The following is a 17,480-nucleotide window of genomic DNA, read 5'->3' on the forward strand; positions in this document are numbered from 1 at the left end:
GGATGAATAGATATCAAGGCTTATCAAAATTAGCAAGTGTAGGATATATGTTGCACTCTTTATATTACCCCGAACAGCTTGTAACGTATTTCATAGGTATTCTGGATGTAACGTACCGTCAATCAGTATTTTGGACATTTGTCCCAAAATGATGTCGGTATTTTAATTTTTCACCATTCGAAAAATATCCAATTTTATAAGACTTTTACAGAAACTCCCCTTCGATGAGTTTAGAGATTAATTTTTTTATTATCCCATAAATTCACCTACGTAAATACACGATATTATTCTTACTCTGGATAATTCTTCTTCATGATTCACCGTCAAGTTTCTTGTAAACTGCTTCAGATTATAATTCTCCCATCGTTCAGGCTAGGTAGTTGTTTATTAATCATGTCGTGAAATTCTTCCACCAACCTTAATAGCAACTAGTCTGTTTGATAATTAGTTAATCTTTCTCGAAGTGATTTTCTCGAGTAGACATCCCGTTTCTTTGTAGCGTACCAGTTAAACTCCGAAAGGCGCATGATTTTTGTCAAAAGGCCTGTCATTTATTGTTTAAATAAAATAAAATTTAAAACATAATTATCATATTAATATCGAGTGAAATTAAATATAAAATCAAAATTAGTTAATATTAACAACATAATATCATCATAATACTAATTTATATTAGTAACTTTTTAGATATTTAAAAATATGTAAATACTCAGAATTATAATCATTATATCTAGTTATTGCTAATTTAAAAATAATTAATAAAAGATAAAAGAAATACTAGCAGAAAAGAATGTCAAATCATGAAAAGATATGTGTGACTAATTTATGTCAAAACATCCTGACATGACATGTCGTTATAAGAGTAAAGATCATATTCTTATTATTATTTGTAAAACTATTATTTTTCAAAACTTTAATTTTTGTAAAAAAATATTTTTTTCTGTTATTCGATGCAATATCGACGTATTTCTTTAATTTTATGCAATTAGATGTAATTATGAATGCAACCAAAACTAGTTTCCCCCGAAATCAACTTTCAATATAATTAGTTGCAAATTTGATCGATTTTGATTTTACTGTAATTTTACAAATATTAATTTTTATAAAATAGTTAGAAAAAGTAGTATTTTTAGATAATTTATCTTAAAATAAGGAGCAATAATATTATTTCGACAGTTCTTTTATTTTTTAGAGCATTTAAGTTGCATATCATTCTGGTCTATATATCATATTCCAATATAAAATATTAGTATATTATAAATAGAGAAATATTATTTTCGAAACCATTTATTTATTTACATAGCAAAATAATGTGTAATTATCAAATTACCTATGTCTTGACTTTTTCAAGAATTGTTTGTTGTATATGCGGGGAGTAGTTTGATCTTCTAGGCTTTCCTTGCTATAAAACTAAGAAACTAGCAAAATAATATTTTCATACAAATAACTCATGAAAAAATAACATTTCCCAAAACAAAACGTAAAAAAATAAAGAGGGCCCACAATATATTAAAGACAAGTACACAGTCGCCCCCCGTAGCTAATTCTGCAAGTGCACAGAGCATTTCTCTCCCCCGATCCACCGAAACAAAATTAGGGTTTGGAAATGGCATTAACAAGAAGCAGCAGCAAGAATAGCAAGAAAAGCAGCAGCAAGAAGAGGTATGGTATTGAATTACTACCCGAAGAACTCATGCTCAAAATATTTGTCTTACTGCCAGTAATAACCCTCCGTCGCTGCAAATCAGTTTGCAAATCCTGGCTATCTCTTATACTAAACCCGCAATTCATCGAAACTCACTTGATTGAATCCCAGAAAAGACAGCCCATGTCGATACTCAAAATTACAAAAGAGCACTTCTACATTGATACTGATCATAAAACATCAAGTCAACTCCAATTACCGGAACATTTCGTTGTCGATACTCAAAGTTTCTTAGCTTGTTTGTGTGGCGAATCCCGAATGTGATATAATTTATTTGTGGAATCCGATGACTAGGCAATTCAAGATACTACCTACTCCTCCCAAAGATCCGAGTAGATTTTGTTATTTTATGCTAGGGTTTGGTTATGATGCTTTTTGTAATGATTACAAGGTTGTTAGGATTGTTTTGAACACTTGGCCCTCTTGTCGTTGTTTCCTTAAGATACCTGATTTTGAGTATTCGCTGCATGTGTGGATGTATTCTGCGAATGAGGACCCTTGGAAAGAGATTGAGGTTCCTAAGACACTAATGTGTTTCAACTTTTATCGATCTCCAGTTGTGAGTGTTTTTCTTCGGGAAAGCCCGGGGGTATTGTATTTCCAAGGCTTTTATGAATTACTAGCATTTGATTTTCATGATGAAGTGTTTAGAGTGTATCCCTATCACATACCTGGGAAATCTCCCATATATGAGCAAAATGAACCGAGGATGTCAAATCTTTTGAATTTTGAAGGTTCTCTTGCTATGATATATGACGAATCCATTGATGATGCTGAATCATTGTATAGTCTTTGGACACTGGATGTGGATTGTGGCAACGCATCTTGGAGTAAACAGTTCAATCTTGACAATAGTTTGAAGAATGATTGTGTAGCTCTATATTTGGGTGATGGAATGTTTCTTGTTGTCAAACGTAATCATCACGGTTTTGGCATTACTTATTATTACTACAACCAAAAACTTGCCAAGAAGTTTCTTCCAAAACCTGGCAGTAGAAATCTTTACGAAGTTGTCAAGTACAACGAGAGCCTTGTTTCACTCAAAGGAGTTGAACAACTAAAGTAAAGCAGTGATTGCAGATAGCATATTGAAAAAACAAAGCACAATGTTGGTCATCAGCTTTCAATTTCAGTTACCATGTATTGTAGTGCTTTCTTTTCAATTGCAGATAGTTATGAAAAAAATAAATTACAAGACCATACATGTACATGGGGTTGTTTAATTTTTTTTTTTTAATTTGCATCTTTTATTTACAGTGTGTATGGTTTCTAGCTAATATGAATTCTAGTTAAAATTTTGGTCTTCTGGAATTAGTTCATTTTTTCTTGAAATTGTTTGGGGTAAACTAATGAAAGATCGTTAACCTGTATGTGCTTGTGTGTGTGTGTATCACATAGATTTGTGTGACATATTTGGAATATTTTTAAAAACATGTTTGGGATATTTTGAACCTAACCATTGCACTATTACCTATTATATGATTAATCTTTCAAAATGAGTTAATGTTTAGATAAATGAAGTTTACTGGATTAGTTAGATTCGTTTTGTTAAGAATTCGGTCATTGATATTTTAATGGAATATTTCTTATTAGTTGATTTAATGAACTTTTTCTCTATATAGAATTAGGTTAAAGAAACCGTGCAATTATTAGGAACATTTTTAGGTGCAGTTGCAAAAAGATGCCAGAGGGCTGAGGCAATGCTGCAAATGTGGCGTTAAAAGTTGGCTCCATAGTAAAAAGTTTCTGGTCTTTTCTCAACAGCCGTCTGCAAGACGTGCAATGCAAGGGCATCTCATCTCTGCTGCTTCCACAACTGGGATGTTGTTCAAGTAGGGTGTTTTAGAAACAAAAGAACAAAAATTGCGGTTGAAGAAGGTAATTCAGCATAGCTTACTATACACATCTATAAACAGTGCAGAACTGTCTTTAGGAGGTAATTCAGCATAGCTTACTATACACATCTATAAACAGTGCAGAACTGTCTTTAGGATTTGTTTCTAGTAATGCACACAGGCCCTTCGGATGTTTCCTTGCAAATTTTAAATTATATTTGAGAGTGTTCAATATATTCTTGGTTATGTCAATACATGCCTTTGATTGATATTGATTTTTTTTTATGTGTAAAACCAAACAGATCCATGTGGTAGGTTTACATATATAGCATGATACACTATTGTGCAATGAATTTAAAAGAGTAAGTCCCATAAAGGCCTTGAGGTGCGAGAAAATAACTGGCACAGTTGACATAACACTTGTTACTAGATAAAACTACTTGATTTACTATACTTGAAGATCAGCAGAAAATTTATTGTTTTACAGGTTAGGTTTTGTGATTTGATTTATCTGTACAACTTGTTGGCAGTGTTTAATATTAAGGGTTAAATATCAAAGTGGTCACTGAAGTCACGGTCATATATCACTTTCTTGATTATAGTTATCGGCGTCTCTAATGCATCACTCTAGTAGCGAGTAATGACGTACCCGTTAATTTTTAACTGTTGACCAGACGGGAATTTTTTGACCGTGACGTGTATACTTTATTTGTTTAAATAGACAATAACAGAGAATTAGGTGGCAAGTGACTAGATAAATATTGATTTTCTATTTATATAAACACAAGTAGTAAACCCATATGTAACAACACATCTAACCACCATATATAACAGATACATACACAAACGTATATCAGCACCAAGGTTGTGTTCAATGTTGCATCAGTAGTGGAGAAGAGTATATCAAGGAAGGAATGGGTAGTGGTGCAGATGGGGGACATTTCCTGGTTGCCAGGGTTCTGGACTTAAGATTTCTATACTAAGCTTAAGAAATTTATAATTCTTTCCTCTCAAGAGTTTTGAACTAAGCTTAAATTTTTTTTACTCTTCACCAGTTCACTCTTACCTCTATTTTCACTCATCTATATCTCCCTGGCCGAACGTGAAACAACAAAGACAGGCAGTTCACTGTAACTCACAATGCCCATCGTTTTCAACCTGAGTAGAGGTCACCAACTCAGAGGGCCCACCGTTGAGCAGCAACAGAAACGTGCAAGTACCAATATTATACCCACCAATATTACCTATATCATGTGGTAAGACTGAAATCGAGCCCTCAACCTTATGAGATATGGGCACAGAAAATGTTGTAGGAACAACGACAACTGCATCACTATATTTCTAAATAACATATATTTCTGCAATTTAAAGTTTAAACACCTTAAAATAGTAGGCTTTATCTCTAGGTTACACTTTTCTATCAGTCTCTGTAACTAATTTTTGGAGGGAAAGTCTGTTTGAGTGAGTTGACAGCGGGCTCGGATGACAACTAGCTCTCTTGTGTACACATGGATTTTCTGCTGGCACACTTGTGCACATGTCCGCCTTTGTTGACACACTCAGAAGTCAGACCTCTCAGTATTCTCAACAATTATTATGATAAAATCTTAAGATTATATCCCTAGAAGTGCTGTGAATTCTCCTTGCTGCTTTGGTTATCTGTAAGTTAGCATGGTTGAATACTTAAACTGCTGACATGAAGACCCGAACATTCAGTGATGTGGCTTATATAAACATACAGACATACTGTATATATGATAGATACATACCATACCTTAGCTGGATGTACATGTTGAATTAATATTATCTTTTTAATTCTATTCAGAAGAGTCAACTATGCCACCTAACTTTCCGTTAGGTCAACAGTTAACATTTAACAGCTTTGTCATTATTGGCTACTAAAGTGGTGCATTAGAGACCCCGATAACTATAATCAAGAAATTGATATATGGCCGTCACTTCGGTGACCACTTTGATATTTAACCCTTAATATTAATGATGTGTGTGTGTATTGTTTTTGAAGTTGTTGGCCCGCCTTTTTTATGATGATACATGTAATGTGAAAGTGCATTTAGTAGTTTTTTTATCTGATTTAAATCATACTACATTACGCTGGAAGATAGGTTTTGTTTGGCTGTTGATTTGTACAATTTTGGTTGTAGAAATGGATTAATTTGTGGTATTTCTTCTAGGAATGAAACTGAGGCTCGGTGTGTCATTTGATTGATTATGTTAGGGAGCTAAAAAATGTTTAGGAGAATTGAAATATAAATATGTGAAGGGACTTCAAGGTGTAAGAAAAGGATGCTAGTGACATGGAGATAGGAGTGAAGAAGATGACAATTGTGGATGATATGGAGTTGGAAATTAGAGTGACAATTGGGTGATGGAATGTTTCTTGTTGTCAAACGTTATCATCACGGTTTTGGCATTAATTATTATTACTACAACAAAAAACTTGCCAAGAAGTTTCTTCCGGAACCTGGCAGTAGAAATCTTTACGAAGTTGTCAAGTACAACGAGAGCCTTGTTTCACTCAAAGGGTTTGAACAACTAAAGTAAAGCAGTGATTGTAGATAGCATATTGAAAAAACAAAGCACAATGTTGGTCATCAGCTTTTCAATTTCAGTTATCATGTATTGTAGTGCTTTCTTTTCTATTGCAGATAGTAGCATATGAAAAAACAAATTACAATGTTGTTATCACACAAGACCATACATATACATAGGGTTGTGTACTTTTTTTTATTTTGATTTCCATCTTTAATGTCCAGTATGTATGTTTTTCTAGCTAATATGAATTTTAGTTAAAATTTTGGTCTTCTGGTTTTTATTTCATTTTTTCTTGAAATTGTTTGGTGTAAACTAATGAAAGATTGTTAACCTGTATGTGCCTGTGTGTGTGTATCATAGATTTGTTTGACATATTTGGAATATTTGTAAAGACATGTTTTGTATATTTTGAACCTAACCATTGCACTCTTACCTCCTATATGATTAATCTGTCAAAATGAGTTAATGTTTGGATGAATAAAGTTTACTGGATTATTTGTTAGATTCGTATCTTAAGAGTCCGGTCATTGGTATTTTATATGGAATATGTCTTGGTTGATTTAATGAACTTTTTCTCTCTATAGAATTAGGTTTTTGGTGGGAGAAGGATAGTGATTTTTTTTAACTTTACATAGTTAAAGTATGATTTCTGGCATCGTTTGGTTATACTGCATATTTATCTCCCTACTAAGTGTGCTTGTATTTAGATTCAGGAGTGAAGTTTAAAGAATCTGTGCAATTATTAGGAACATTTTTGTGTGCAGTTGCAAAAAGATGCCAGAGGGCTGAGGCAATGCTGCAAATGTGGCGGTAAAAGTTGGCTCCATAGTAAAAAATTTATGGTTATTTCTCAACAGCCGTGCAAAACGTGCAATGCAAGGGCATCTCATATCTGTTGCTGCCACAAATGGAATGTTGTTCAAGTAGGGTGTTTTAGAAACAAAAGAAAAAAGGTTGGAAGAAGGTAATTCAGCATAGCTTACTATACACATCTATGAACACTGCAAAACCGTCTTTGGGATTTTTTTCTAGTAATGCACACAGGCCCTTCAGATGTTTCCTTGCAAATTTTAAATTATTTTTAAATATGTTCAATATATTCTTGGTTTTTTCAATACATGCCTTTGATTGATATTGATTATTTTTATGTGTAAAACCAAACAGATCCATGTGGTTGGTTTACATTACATGATACACTATTTTGCATTGAATTTAAAAGAGTAGGTCCAATAAAGGCCTTCAGCTGCGAAAAAATAACTGGCAACATTCACATAACTTGTTACTATATAAAACTACTTTAATTTACTATACTTGAAGATCGGCAGAAAATCTATTGTTATACAGGTTAGTTTTTGTGATTTGATTTATCTGTACAACTTGTTGCAGTGTTTAATATTTATGATGTGTGTGTGTGTGTTTTTGAAGTTGTTGGATCGTTTTTAAATGATGATACATGTAATGTGAAAGTGCATTAAGTAGTTTTTTTATCTGATTCAAATCATAGTACATTATACTGGAATATAGGTTTTGTTTGGCTGTTGATGCGTACAATTTTGTTTGTAGAAATGGATTAATTTGTGGTATTTCTTCTAGGAATGAGGCTGAGGCTCGGTTTGTCATTTGATTGATTATGTTAGGGAGCTAAAAATATTTAGGAGAGTTGAAATATAAATATGTGAAGGGAATTGGAGGTGTAAGAAAAGGATGCTAGAGACATGGAAATAGGAGTGAAGAAGATGACAATTGTGGGTGATATGGAGTTGGAAATTAGAGTGATTTAAGTTGTAGATGATTGAATAAAGGGGAATTACGATAAGAATGAAAATTATGCTTAAAATGAAAACAAAATTATCCTAATGTCTAATGGGAATTTGGTTTAAAGCCATTTGGGAGTTGGCTTAAGCATCAGAAGCTGTAATTTCGTGTTTTTTGTGTAGTTGAAGTTAGCGTCACCAAGTAGACTTTAAGACAATTGCAGTGTGTGTTATCTATTTGTTTTATTACTTTACAATTAGTATGTACACGTACCATGTTTTCTTTAGGTTATAGTATTGGGTTCTAGCCTCTAGGTGTTTGGTTGGTTCTTGCCTAGACATTAATGATCTGAAATTATAAACAGAAGGGGGTAATTCAATTATGATACATTCACATGATTCTAAGATTCTTAACAAATGTTGCGATGATGGACAGAGCTCATTTATTTTTTAAATAATTATGAATTTCCTTCCAACTCTTGATAATATTATATCTTTGCAGAAATGGAATAATATCAGATGCCAAGAGTGTTGTATTGCATCTATAGTCGATTTAATATATCCCCCTAAATCACATCCGTGAGTCTTTGGTAATTATTCATAATAGAGTGGTGAGAATTGAGATATTGACATTAATGCCTCAATGTGACTATAATTTTTTTATATAAATTAAAATAGTTTTTGGCTGCTCCTACAAAAATTTGATGATTATCCTCAAATGATAATTTTGCACTCGAAATCTATGAATTACAAAAAGTAGTCTACTAGTCTGCATTCTGCTCTCATTTTCGTTTATTTTCATGCAAGCGGTGTAGGTCTTGGTTACAAAAGTGTAGTGCATTGACATTGTTATATTGGTTAAAAAGGCCTATTCTAGAAAATCATGTATCCTAATTCTTAAGAATATAGATCATCCTATAGCTTGGTATGGTATACATGCATATCTCTTGCAAATATATGCAGTCATCAGATTTGGAAAAAAGGAAGTGCAAGACTGGCTGAAAAAATGTACATTGTAGAGGAATGCTTAATGCAGAATTATCATCGGTAAACTCTTGGCTCAATTAACTTCTTAATTTTTTTTCCCGCATATTTACTCTTATGGTTTCTTACAACCTTGAGTTTGGATCTAGCAAATCAGTGTAATACTTGAAGTTCGTGCAAATGATGTTACAAATGTAATTATTAAACATGGCATTTCTTATATTCATTGTCATTTGCTCATTGCTTGCACTATTAGCTTTACAATTTATTTATTTTATTCTTCCCGTTATTATTACTGTGACTGCCCAATTATTTTGTTCATAGGGCACTCACTTCTTTCTCGTCAAAACTTCAATCATGACCTGAAACATTAGAAATATATGGGATTTTCTGGAGCAGTGGCATTCTTTCTCATTCGTGTTATTATGGTAGTGCTCTCTACTAGAGTTTGTTGAAGGCACTTTAACATGGGTTTTTCTTATAGCCAGCTAGCAGCTACTATGATTGATCTCTGTTTTAATCAACAACAGGATATATACCTGTATACTTTTGTATATTAATAAATCTGAATGTAAACTGATCCTCAGTGTTTTAATTTCATTTTGTGCTTTTATCACTTGCTCTAAGTTCTTAGTATGTGCAAGTGTAGGCATTGCTCTATGGGGAATTTTCCAAACACACAATGGATGATAAAACAAATTGAGTATGGTCTTTAGGGATGTATTACGTATTGCTTGTTGAGTAACCAGCTCATCTAAAACCTTAAGGTGTTAGAGCAAAGCCCCAATAGGATCATATATTTAACACTCTCCCTCACTCGAAAGCTAGCCTAAGCTCTGATACCATGTCAAGAAATCAGTTACTCTAAAATCTCAAGGTGTTAGAGAATGGCCCTTTTCAAGATCTAATATTATTCTAACATCGCATGTGCATTTTTTTTCTGAGAGGTGAAGCATCTAGATTTTCAGTTTAGCTTTGTGTTTCCTTGGTACTCTAAAAGTAATATCGGGTCTGTAATGACTTCAAAATGTTTATCCTACTTTTCGTATCTCTGGTTAAAATGACATTTAAAATATAAAAAACAAATTATGTCTGAGAATAGTTAAAACTGTGTTATGATTGTACTAAAAGCCTGTTCTTTGTGATGATTCTGTTACATTCTTATAATTTTTCAATTGGACATGGTAGATACGCAACATATGTGATCCTGCTAAATGCCTTTTTTGCTTCAAGTCTTTGGTAAGCACTAGAGCAATCTTGTAGATTGTGCAATCTGTATCAATTAAAAAACAAAGTAAAGAAAAAATCATAAGAATTGGGTTGCCTATATCTATGAATATACAATAATGATGTATTTGACGAATCATAGACCATAATATTCTATGCTTCATTATAAGGGACTCTTCTTAATATTGCTTTAAATTTACTGCTGATATGTAGATTTTTTTGGACGATAATAATTATGTACTGCTGTTTCTTGTATGATTTCATTTCCTTGTAGTTCTTGCTATCATTTATACTATTGCTCTAATCTTTTTACTCCACATGGTTGTAGTTTGCTTATATAGCTTTGGGTACAGTATGGAGTTCTTTGTTCCAGTTTAAATGCACATGCCGTCATGTAGATTTTACCTGTTCGAGTTACATTCCTTACTATATATAGTGAAGATTTTCTTACATGCAATTCTGTATTTTTCAGTGCCAGTTGCGACGCTGGTCATGGCCGTTCTATGCGGCACTGACAAGTTAAGATGGGATGTTTCTTGAATATGTCACTGGTCAGTCTTGAAATTGTTTCCTCATATGGGGAACTCCATTTTAATGTAATTGGTACAGCTTACCAAGTCACAGGTGTATTTCTAGAAGCTATGAAGCTAGTCTTAATTCAGGTCCTTGTCTAAAAGAAAGGCTCGACTCTCATTCATATCAGAAACTTATATTACATCGCTCCCTGCAGGTTTCAATTAAATGCTTCTTCAATTTTTATTTTTATATGTATTTTTACTGTGTGAACTACTTGTGCACCAGCTGCTGAAAGTTCAGAATGAACATATTAATTTTTATACACAAATGCCCGTGCTCCATTATTGGTGTGCCTAGATTATTGTATCATACTCTGCGACGGGGTAATATTTTTTGCCTTCAGACTTTACTCCTCAACAACCTTGATAAACTTGTGCTTGGGTCGTTTGGGGTTCGTGATTTGATTTTTGTACTAACACTTGAAGGCAAAGTTGGCGAGCTTGTCACTTTGTTAATGGTGACTTCTCTCCATGGCACCAACTTGTCTACTATGCATCTTTCTACTTCCAGTATGCCTCCTGAGCTCAATAATGGAGTTCCCATGATGTTGAGCGTGTTTGTCGCATATATAATACCATCATTTATCACAAAGGAGATTCAGTTATTTGGCAAAGCCAATAATCTCAGGGAATTCTCAAAGCACAACACCGATTTGAGCAAAATGAAAACTATAATGAACTTATTGATGTACGCTGACAGGGGTGAACTACTTGCCCGTGCCTTTGTTTTTCACCGGGTATGTGGTATTGCAATGCTGACTATATTGAAATAGAACTAATAGGTGCAAGAACCCATTATTAGAGGTCATCAGTATATAAAGTTCAAATGTAAAGCTGCTTTTTTGTGCTTTGGCCAGTCAGTTGTGTTGCGTATTCTTATTTGTATCATCCTTATAGCTTTTGTCTTTTTCTTGCAGAACCTAGAGGATGCTTTTGACTCTTCAAAAGGATTACAAGATCCCCTTTCCTTTTTCTTGTACTCCATTCCTAAATAGCAGTCGCATTATTGATTGGTCTCATCTTCTTCAAGATTCTTGTGTGATGCTTCTTTTCTATTGACTATCATCACCTAGGAGATGAGTCTTGGGCAAACAGGCATCTGAACCTTAACATTTTTTACAAAGAGCCGTCATTGATTCAGCTGTGTGGAATTTTCGACATGCTGGTAAGGGACGTAGATTTTAATTTGGTATCAGGAACTTAATTTTTGATCTAATTAGGATTGCTATGAATTATAGGCTATACAATATATGTAATAAACCCTGTTCCACTCCAATCCTCATCAAATTAATAAGATGCTTTTTTAGCTGAAATCTCTATACCTGCTTTGTTATAATGAAATTAATTATAACTTGTGGTCTCAGGCTTTGTTTGTGTTAAGGGAATGCTAGATTAATTTACCAAATGCTCTTATCTTGTACTAAAATTTCACCATTTGGTCCATCGACTAGATTAGTATCTGTTCTCATACCAAACTGTTGCATACGAGTTTTGGTCAACAATCGATTCTTGAGTGCAAGCCGAAGAGTGAAAGAGCAAATTTTCTCGTCTTATACTAAAATTTCTCCTTTTGATCCGTAGACTAAATTGATCACTTTCCACCTTATTTGTATGAGATATTGATGCCAACGAGAGGATTAGAAGTGATGGGAAACAGTCCATAATATTTTTTGGAGGGATTAACATATATAAGGTGCAGATAATCATAGTATTATAATCCTTGTTAGAAACCTAGCTTTGCAATTGTTTAGTGTTTCTATAATTATAAGATTATATCTAGAAAAGCAAATTACTCATTCACATATCAATCCGCATATCATGAAAAGTTATTCTTGTTGGTACAGGCATGTCTAAAATTGACCAAACATGCATGTGTCTGTGAGTGCAACTTTATAGCTGAAATGGCATTGCTCTAACAGAAGCAGTCTACAAGTAACAAGTAGCAACTTTGTTCTTATCTGAAATTATTGCATTTGAATTTATTGGTTATATTTAATCTCTTCTCAATGCTAAGAATTTTGAGGAACTCATTTTTGGTGATACTTTCTGGTTTCAGACCAGGCTAGGTCTTACAGTATGCACTAAGTTCACCGAGGCAAACACCTTGATGGTAATTGGATCTGCTAGATTTAGTTATTATTTTCAGAACTTTATTAATATGAACATCCAAACTGCTTATGTTGATCCGAGTAAGGTGCCTTTTTGCTTGATTTACTTTTCAGAAGCTCTCTCTGAAATTAAACTCAACTGACAATCCTCAGTCCTGGCTGCTGCTTTGACAATTTGTGCTCCTTGTTACAGAAGCGCACAAGAACTAGCATGTCCGAGCAGGTGGTTTCTAGAAAGCTCCTATCCGTGGTACATGCCATCAAGAAAGTAAGAGTGCTAACGCTTGTTTATGTAATTACAATATGTAATTACAATTCCTCAACTCCCCAACATTAATTATCTCATCGTTACAATCATTTTCCTTCAGAAAATTGGTTGAAATAACTGAATGTTCACGTAAAGAAACTCGACTATACAATCTCTTCAGAGCTTCTTTTTTACAATAAATGGATGGATAACATTAAAAATATCATTCAACAGCTGCAATGAAGGCTTGCACCAGAAACAGAATCCATTATGTCTTTTAAAAAAACACGATTTAGGGATTCTTTTTCTGAATAATTCACGAACATTAGCCAAAATGTTGGGAAAGATATGTTCAACACTTTCAGTAAAAACAACGATATCATAGCGTGTTTATTGAAAATAACGGGTGATCAATATGAATATACGATCTTTCCAATTTTAATTCACTAATATCTTCAGTGTCACAAACTTTTGTCACGTTACCAAATCATCGTTCTAAGTGCCTGTTTGGGTAATATTAATATATAAGTAATTTATGAGTAAATTAATAGTTATTTAAGTGTTTGGATAAACTTAATTATAAGTCGGAAATTTTTTTTATTCAAACTAAAATAAATATTTTTTGAATGTAACTATCGTAATTTGTTAATTTGGATTTTAGATTATCATTTAAAACAACTATCTTAAAACTGAAGGTAATAAAAATGCAAAAATTAATATTGATCAACAAATGGCAGGGTTGAGTATTGAAGATGAGGAGAACGAAAGCTTTGTTTTTGATGATGACTTTAAAGAGGATGTTAACAGATTTGAACTTTGTCTGGTAGGAAGAGTAGTAACGGAGAAGAACATCAATATAAGAGCAATGAAATCCAAATTTGCATATGTATGGAGACCAGTGATGGGAGAATCAGTATCAAAGATATTGCTGAGGATGTGTTCTTGTTTCAGTCTTTTAGAAAGGAGGATATGCAGTGGGTGCTAAACGGCGGTCCCTGGTCTTTCGATAATGCAATGGTTGCTCTAGAAACGGTGGCGATGGAAGAAGACCCAGCTATGGTAAAAACTTGGTATTTGAACATTTGGATTCAACTTCATTACCTACCAATGGGGTATACGATGGAGACAATTGGTAGACAGCTTTGGCAATTTCTTTGGAGAGTTCGTTCAATATGATGACAAAAATAATGCTATCTAGAGGGACTGCATGAGAATTGGAATCAGACTAGATGTTCGAAAGCCTATCAAGCGTAAGAAAAAAATAACAAAGAAAGATGGATCATAGTTTATTGTAACGTGCAAATATGAACGTCTAGGTGAGTTCTGTTTCTCTTGTGGATTGGTCACACACACAGACAGGTTCTGCAGAAATACTATAATTAAGGAAGAGGCGAGAAAGAATGGGAAAGCTGGCTAAGAGCTACACCGCGCAGCGAGGCGGGGCAGAATCAGAGCAGGTGGATCAGAAAGGAAGACGATGACACGTGGGAGGATAGGATCGGATGAAACAGTATCAACCAGCATAATTCGGGGGGAAACTTTTCAAAAAAGGGAAAGGGATAATTGAGGAGAGTGATTGTAGGGAGTTGGTTACGCAGAAGGCAAAGATAGATGTCAGTAAAACAAACTTTTTAATTCCAGCTATAATTCAGGGATTTAATACAACGTCGAATGTGTTATATGGATTAAATGAAGATAAAAGTGATGGACTACAATTAGAAGAGCGTAAAGGATGGAGGAGTGAATTGGAAGTGGTCCAAACGGGTCATGTAAGGAAACAAAAAGGTGGGGGTCTGCAGACGGAACAAAATAAACAAGGCTCTGTTATTTCTGTATGGGATTTAGCAACACTCACAATGATTCTGTTAGGCTGGAACTGTCGAGGTTTGGGCCAATCTCGTACAGTTCATGTGCTCAAGGAGATGTCAAAATCTCATAAGCCCGGTATTTTATTTTTATCTGAAACTCTGGTAGAAGGAAATAAAATCAAAACTCTAGCTTCAAAGCTAGGTTTTACTAATTTTTTCTCAGTAGACAGACAAGCTAGGGGAGGAGGATTAGCAGTTTTCTGGAAACGTAATGTGTTGTGTACATCCACACCCGCAAAGTTTGTTATCTGGTTTCAAAAATGCTATTGAGGATTGCTCTTTAGCGGAAATTGATCTAAAAGGAGGTTGTTCACTTGGAAGAAAAGTAAAGGTACGACAGATTGGGTTCGAGAGAGGTTAGACAGCGCATTTTCCACTGATTCATGGTGGCATATGTTCCCGTTATGTACGCTTACAGTGTTTCATGCTGTGGCTTCTGATCATGAGCCTATTAAACTAGAGCTGATTAATACTATGGTGTCAAAGAAGCAATTTCAGTTCAAGTTTGAAAATACTTGGTTAAAGGAGGAAAGTTTTCATGCAGATGTTGCAAAGTTCTGGAAAAATCTCCCTGCTGTCCATTTATTACCAAAACTCATTTCTGTTTCGAACTATATAGCGAAGTGGGGTCGAACTTTCTTTCATAAGTTCAGGGATAAAGTCATTAAACAAAAGGAAATAATTGATCAGCTCAAAGATAGAGAAGATGATGACGGCATTCAAATGTATTTTGATGAGAAGGAAAAATTGAGTGAGTTACTGTTGCGCAAGGAGCTCTATTGGAAACAACGGGCCAAGACCTTTTGGCTTGAAGAGGGAGATTCCAATTCCAAATTTTTTCATGCATCAGCCTCGAGTAGGAAAAAATCTAATCTCAATACAGCTCTGAAAGCAGATGATGGGACGATGGTGACTAATCATGAGCAACTTTGCATTATGTTAAAGAACTATTATAGCAACATTTTTTCTACAACTGATACTAACCGAATGGATATTCCTGAATATAACAATGAACTTGTTATCACAAGTGATCAGAATGAGATGTTAACAGCTGAATTAGACTTCGAGGAGTTCACTGAGGCAGTAAAGTACATGCACCCAGATGAGGCTAGTGGACCAGACGGTTTAAACCCGACTTTTTTCCAGCACTTTTGGAAGCTAATTGGCAAAGAAGTCTTTCAAAGTTGCAAAGAATGGTTACTTGAATGCAAATTTCCAGCTACAGTAAATGACACTACGTTGGTGTTAATTCTGAAAAAGGAAAAATGTTGAGGAGGTTAAAGACCTTATGTTAATTACTCTGTGCAATGTGATTTACAAAGTCGTAGCAAAAGTCTTATCTAATAGGCTAAAAAAAAATTACCAATTATTATTTCGGAGAAGCAATCCGCCTTTGTGCCAGAGAGGAATATTATAGATAATGTTCTAGTAGCTATTGAGTTACTGCATTTTATGAAGCACAAAAATGGAGGTCAAGAAGGGGAGGTAGCTCTTAAGCTTGAAATTTCTAAGGCCTATGACAGAGTGAGTTGGGATTATTTACGAAGCAGAATGTGATTGATGGGTTTTTCTGAAAGATGGATTAAATGGGTAATGTTGTGTGTAATGACAGTTTCTTACTCCATATCGTTTCAAGGTACTATGGTCGGCCCAATCATTCCAAGAAGGGGGCTCCGATAAGGCGACCCGCTATCACCGTACCTATTTTTGCTTTGTATAGAAGGTTTATCTTTGGCTTTGAAATCAGCTACAGTTAGTGGGAGTATTTCAGGATGTTGCGTTAGTAATTTGGCTCCTTTAGTGACCCATTTGCTGTTTGCGGATGATAGTTTCTTATTCTTTACAGCTACATCTTCAGATTCGCGGGCAATTAAAGAGGTGCTGAATTCATACGAAGCTTTCTCCGTTCAAGCAATTAGCTATCAAAAATTTGTAGTATTTTTCAGCGCCAATATTTGGAGGGACAAACAAACAGAGATTAAGGAGGTATTGGGGATCTTTAATGATATAGGTGAAAGTAAGTACCTTGGTTTGCCCTTTTTAATTGGTAGATCAAAAAAGATGGTATTTAAGTACCTGAAGGATAGAGTTTTTCAGAGAAATACAAGGTTGGAGTGCCAAGTTACTCTCTAGAGCAGGGAAAGCTATCATGTTAAGGAATGTCGCTCAAATGATACCATCTTATAATATGTCATATTTTCTCATTCCTAAAACATTGTGCCAAAAGATGGAAAGTATTATGAACGCTTTTTGGTGAAAATCTAGTTCTTCTACGAGTAAACTGATTCGATGGTTAGCATGGGAGAAGATGAGCATCTCAAAGACAAAAGGGGGGTTAGGGTTCAGAGATTTACATGGTTTTAACTTGGCTCTTCTGGGCAAACAATGCTGGAGTTTAATTACCAAGCCAAATTCGTTAGTATCTAGAGTGCTTAAATCTAGATATTATCCGGACTGTTATTTGCTTCAAGCTTGTAGAACAGGGGGATCTAGCTATACATGGTCAGGCATTTGGGAAGCAAAGGAAGTATTTAAAATAGGACTAAGATGGGTACTTAGAGATGGTCGGGCAATACGTATTAAGTCTGACAGATGGTTGAGGAATAAGATAGACTTCTGTGTTG

The 17,480-nt window shown here is 34.4% G+C and overlaps 1 protein-coding gene and 1 long non-coding RNA gene across 3 annotated transcripts; both read left to right on the top strand.

Annotated features, from left to right (window-relative positions):
* The first annotated feature begins 1,991 nt into the window (after positions 1 to 1,991).
* On the top strand, positions 1,992 to 2,771 carry LOC141661161 (uncharacterized). The gene has a single exon (XM_074468143.1). It carries the CDS (start codon positions 1,992 to 1,994, stop codon positions 2,769 to 2,771), a length of 780 nt encoding a protein of 259 aa, XP_074324244.1.
* An 8,743-nt stretch (positions 2,772 to 11,514) lies between these two features.
* Positions 11,515 to 15,728, top strand: LOC141659302 (uncharacterized). 2 transcript variants are annotated; one of them, XR_012549707.1, is made up of 5 exons: positions 11,515 to 11,798; positions 12,478 to 12,572; positions 12,690 to 12,743; positions 12,856 to 13,009; positions 13,726 to 15,728. It is a non-coding gene; the product is annotated as an uncharacterized LOC141659302 (long non-coding RNA). The 2 variants fall into 2 exon arrangements; XR_012549708.1 differs by having other exon boundaries at positions 13,816 to 15,728.
* The last annotated feature ends 1,752 nt before the right edge of the window (positions 15,729 to 17,480 follow it).

The sequence above is a fragment of the Apium graveolens genome, chromosome 5 (genome assembly GCF_009905375.1).
Source record: "Apium graveolens cultivar Ventura chromosome 5, ASM990537v1, whole genome shotgun sequence".
Classification (NCBI taxonomy): domain Eukaryota; kingdom Viridiplantae; phylum Streptophyta; class Magnoliopsida; order Apiales; family Apiaceae; genus Apium; species Apium graveolens.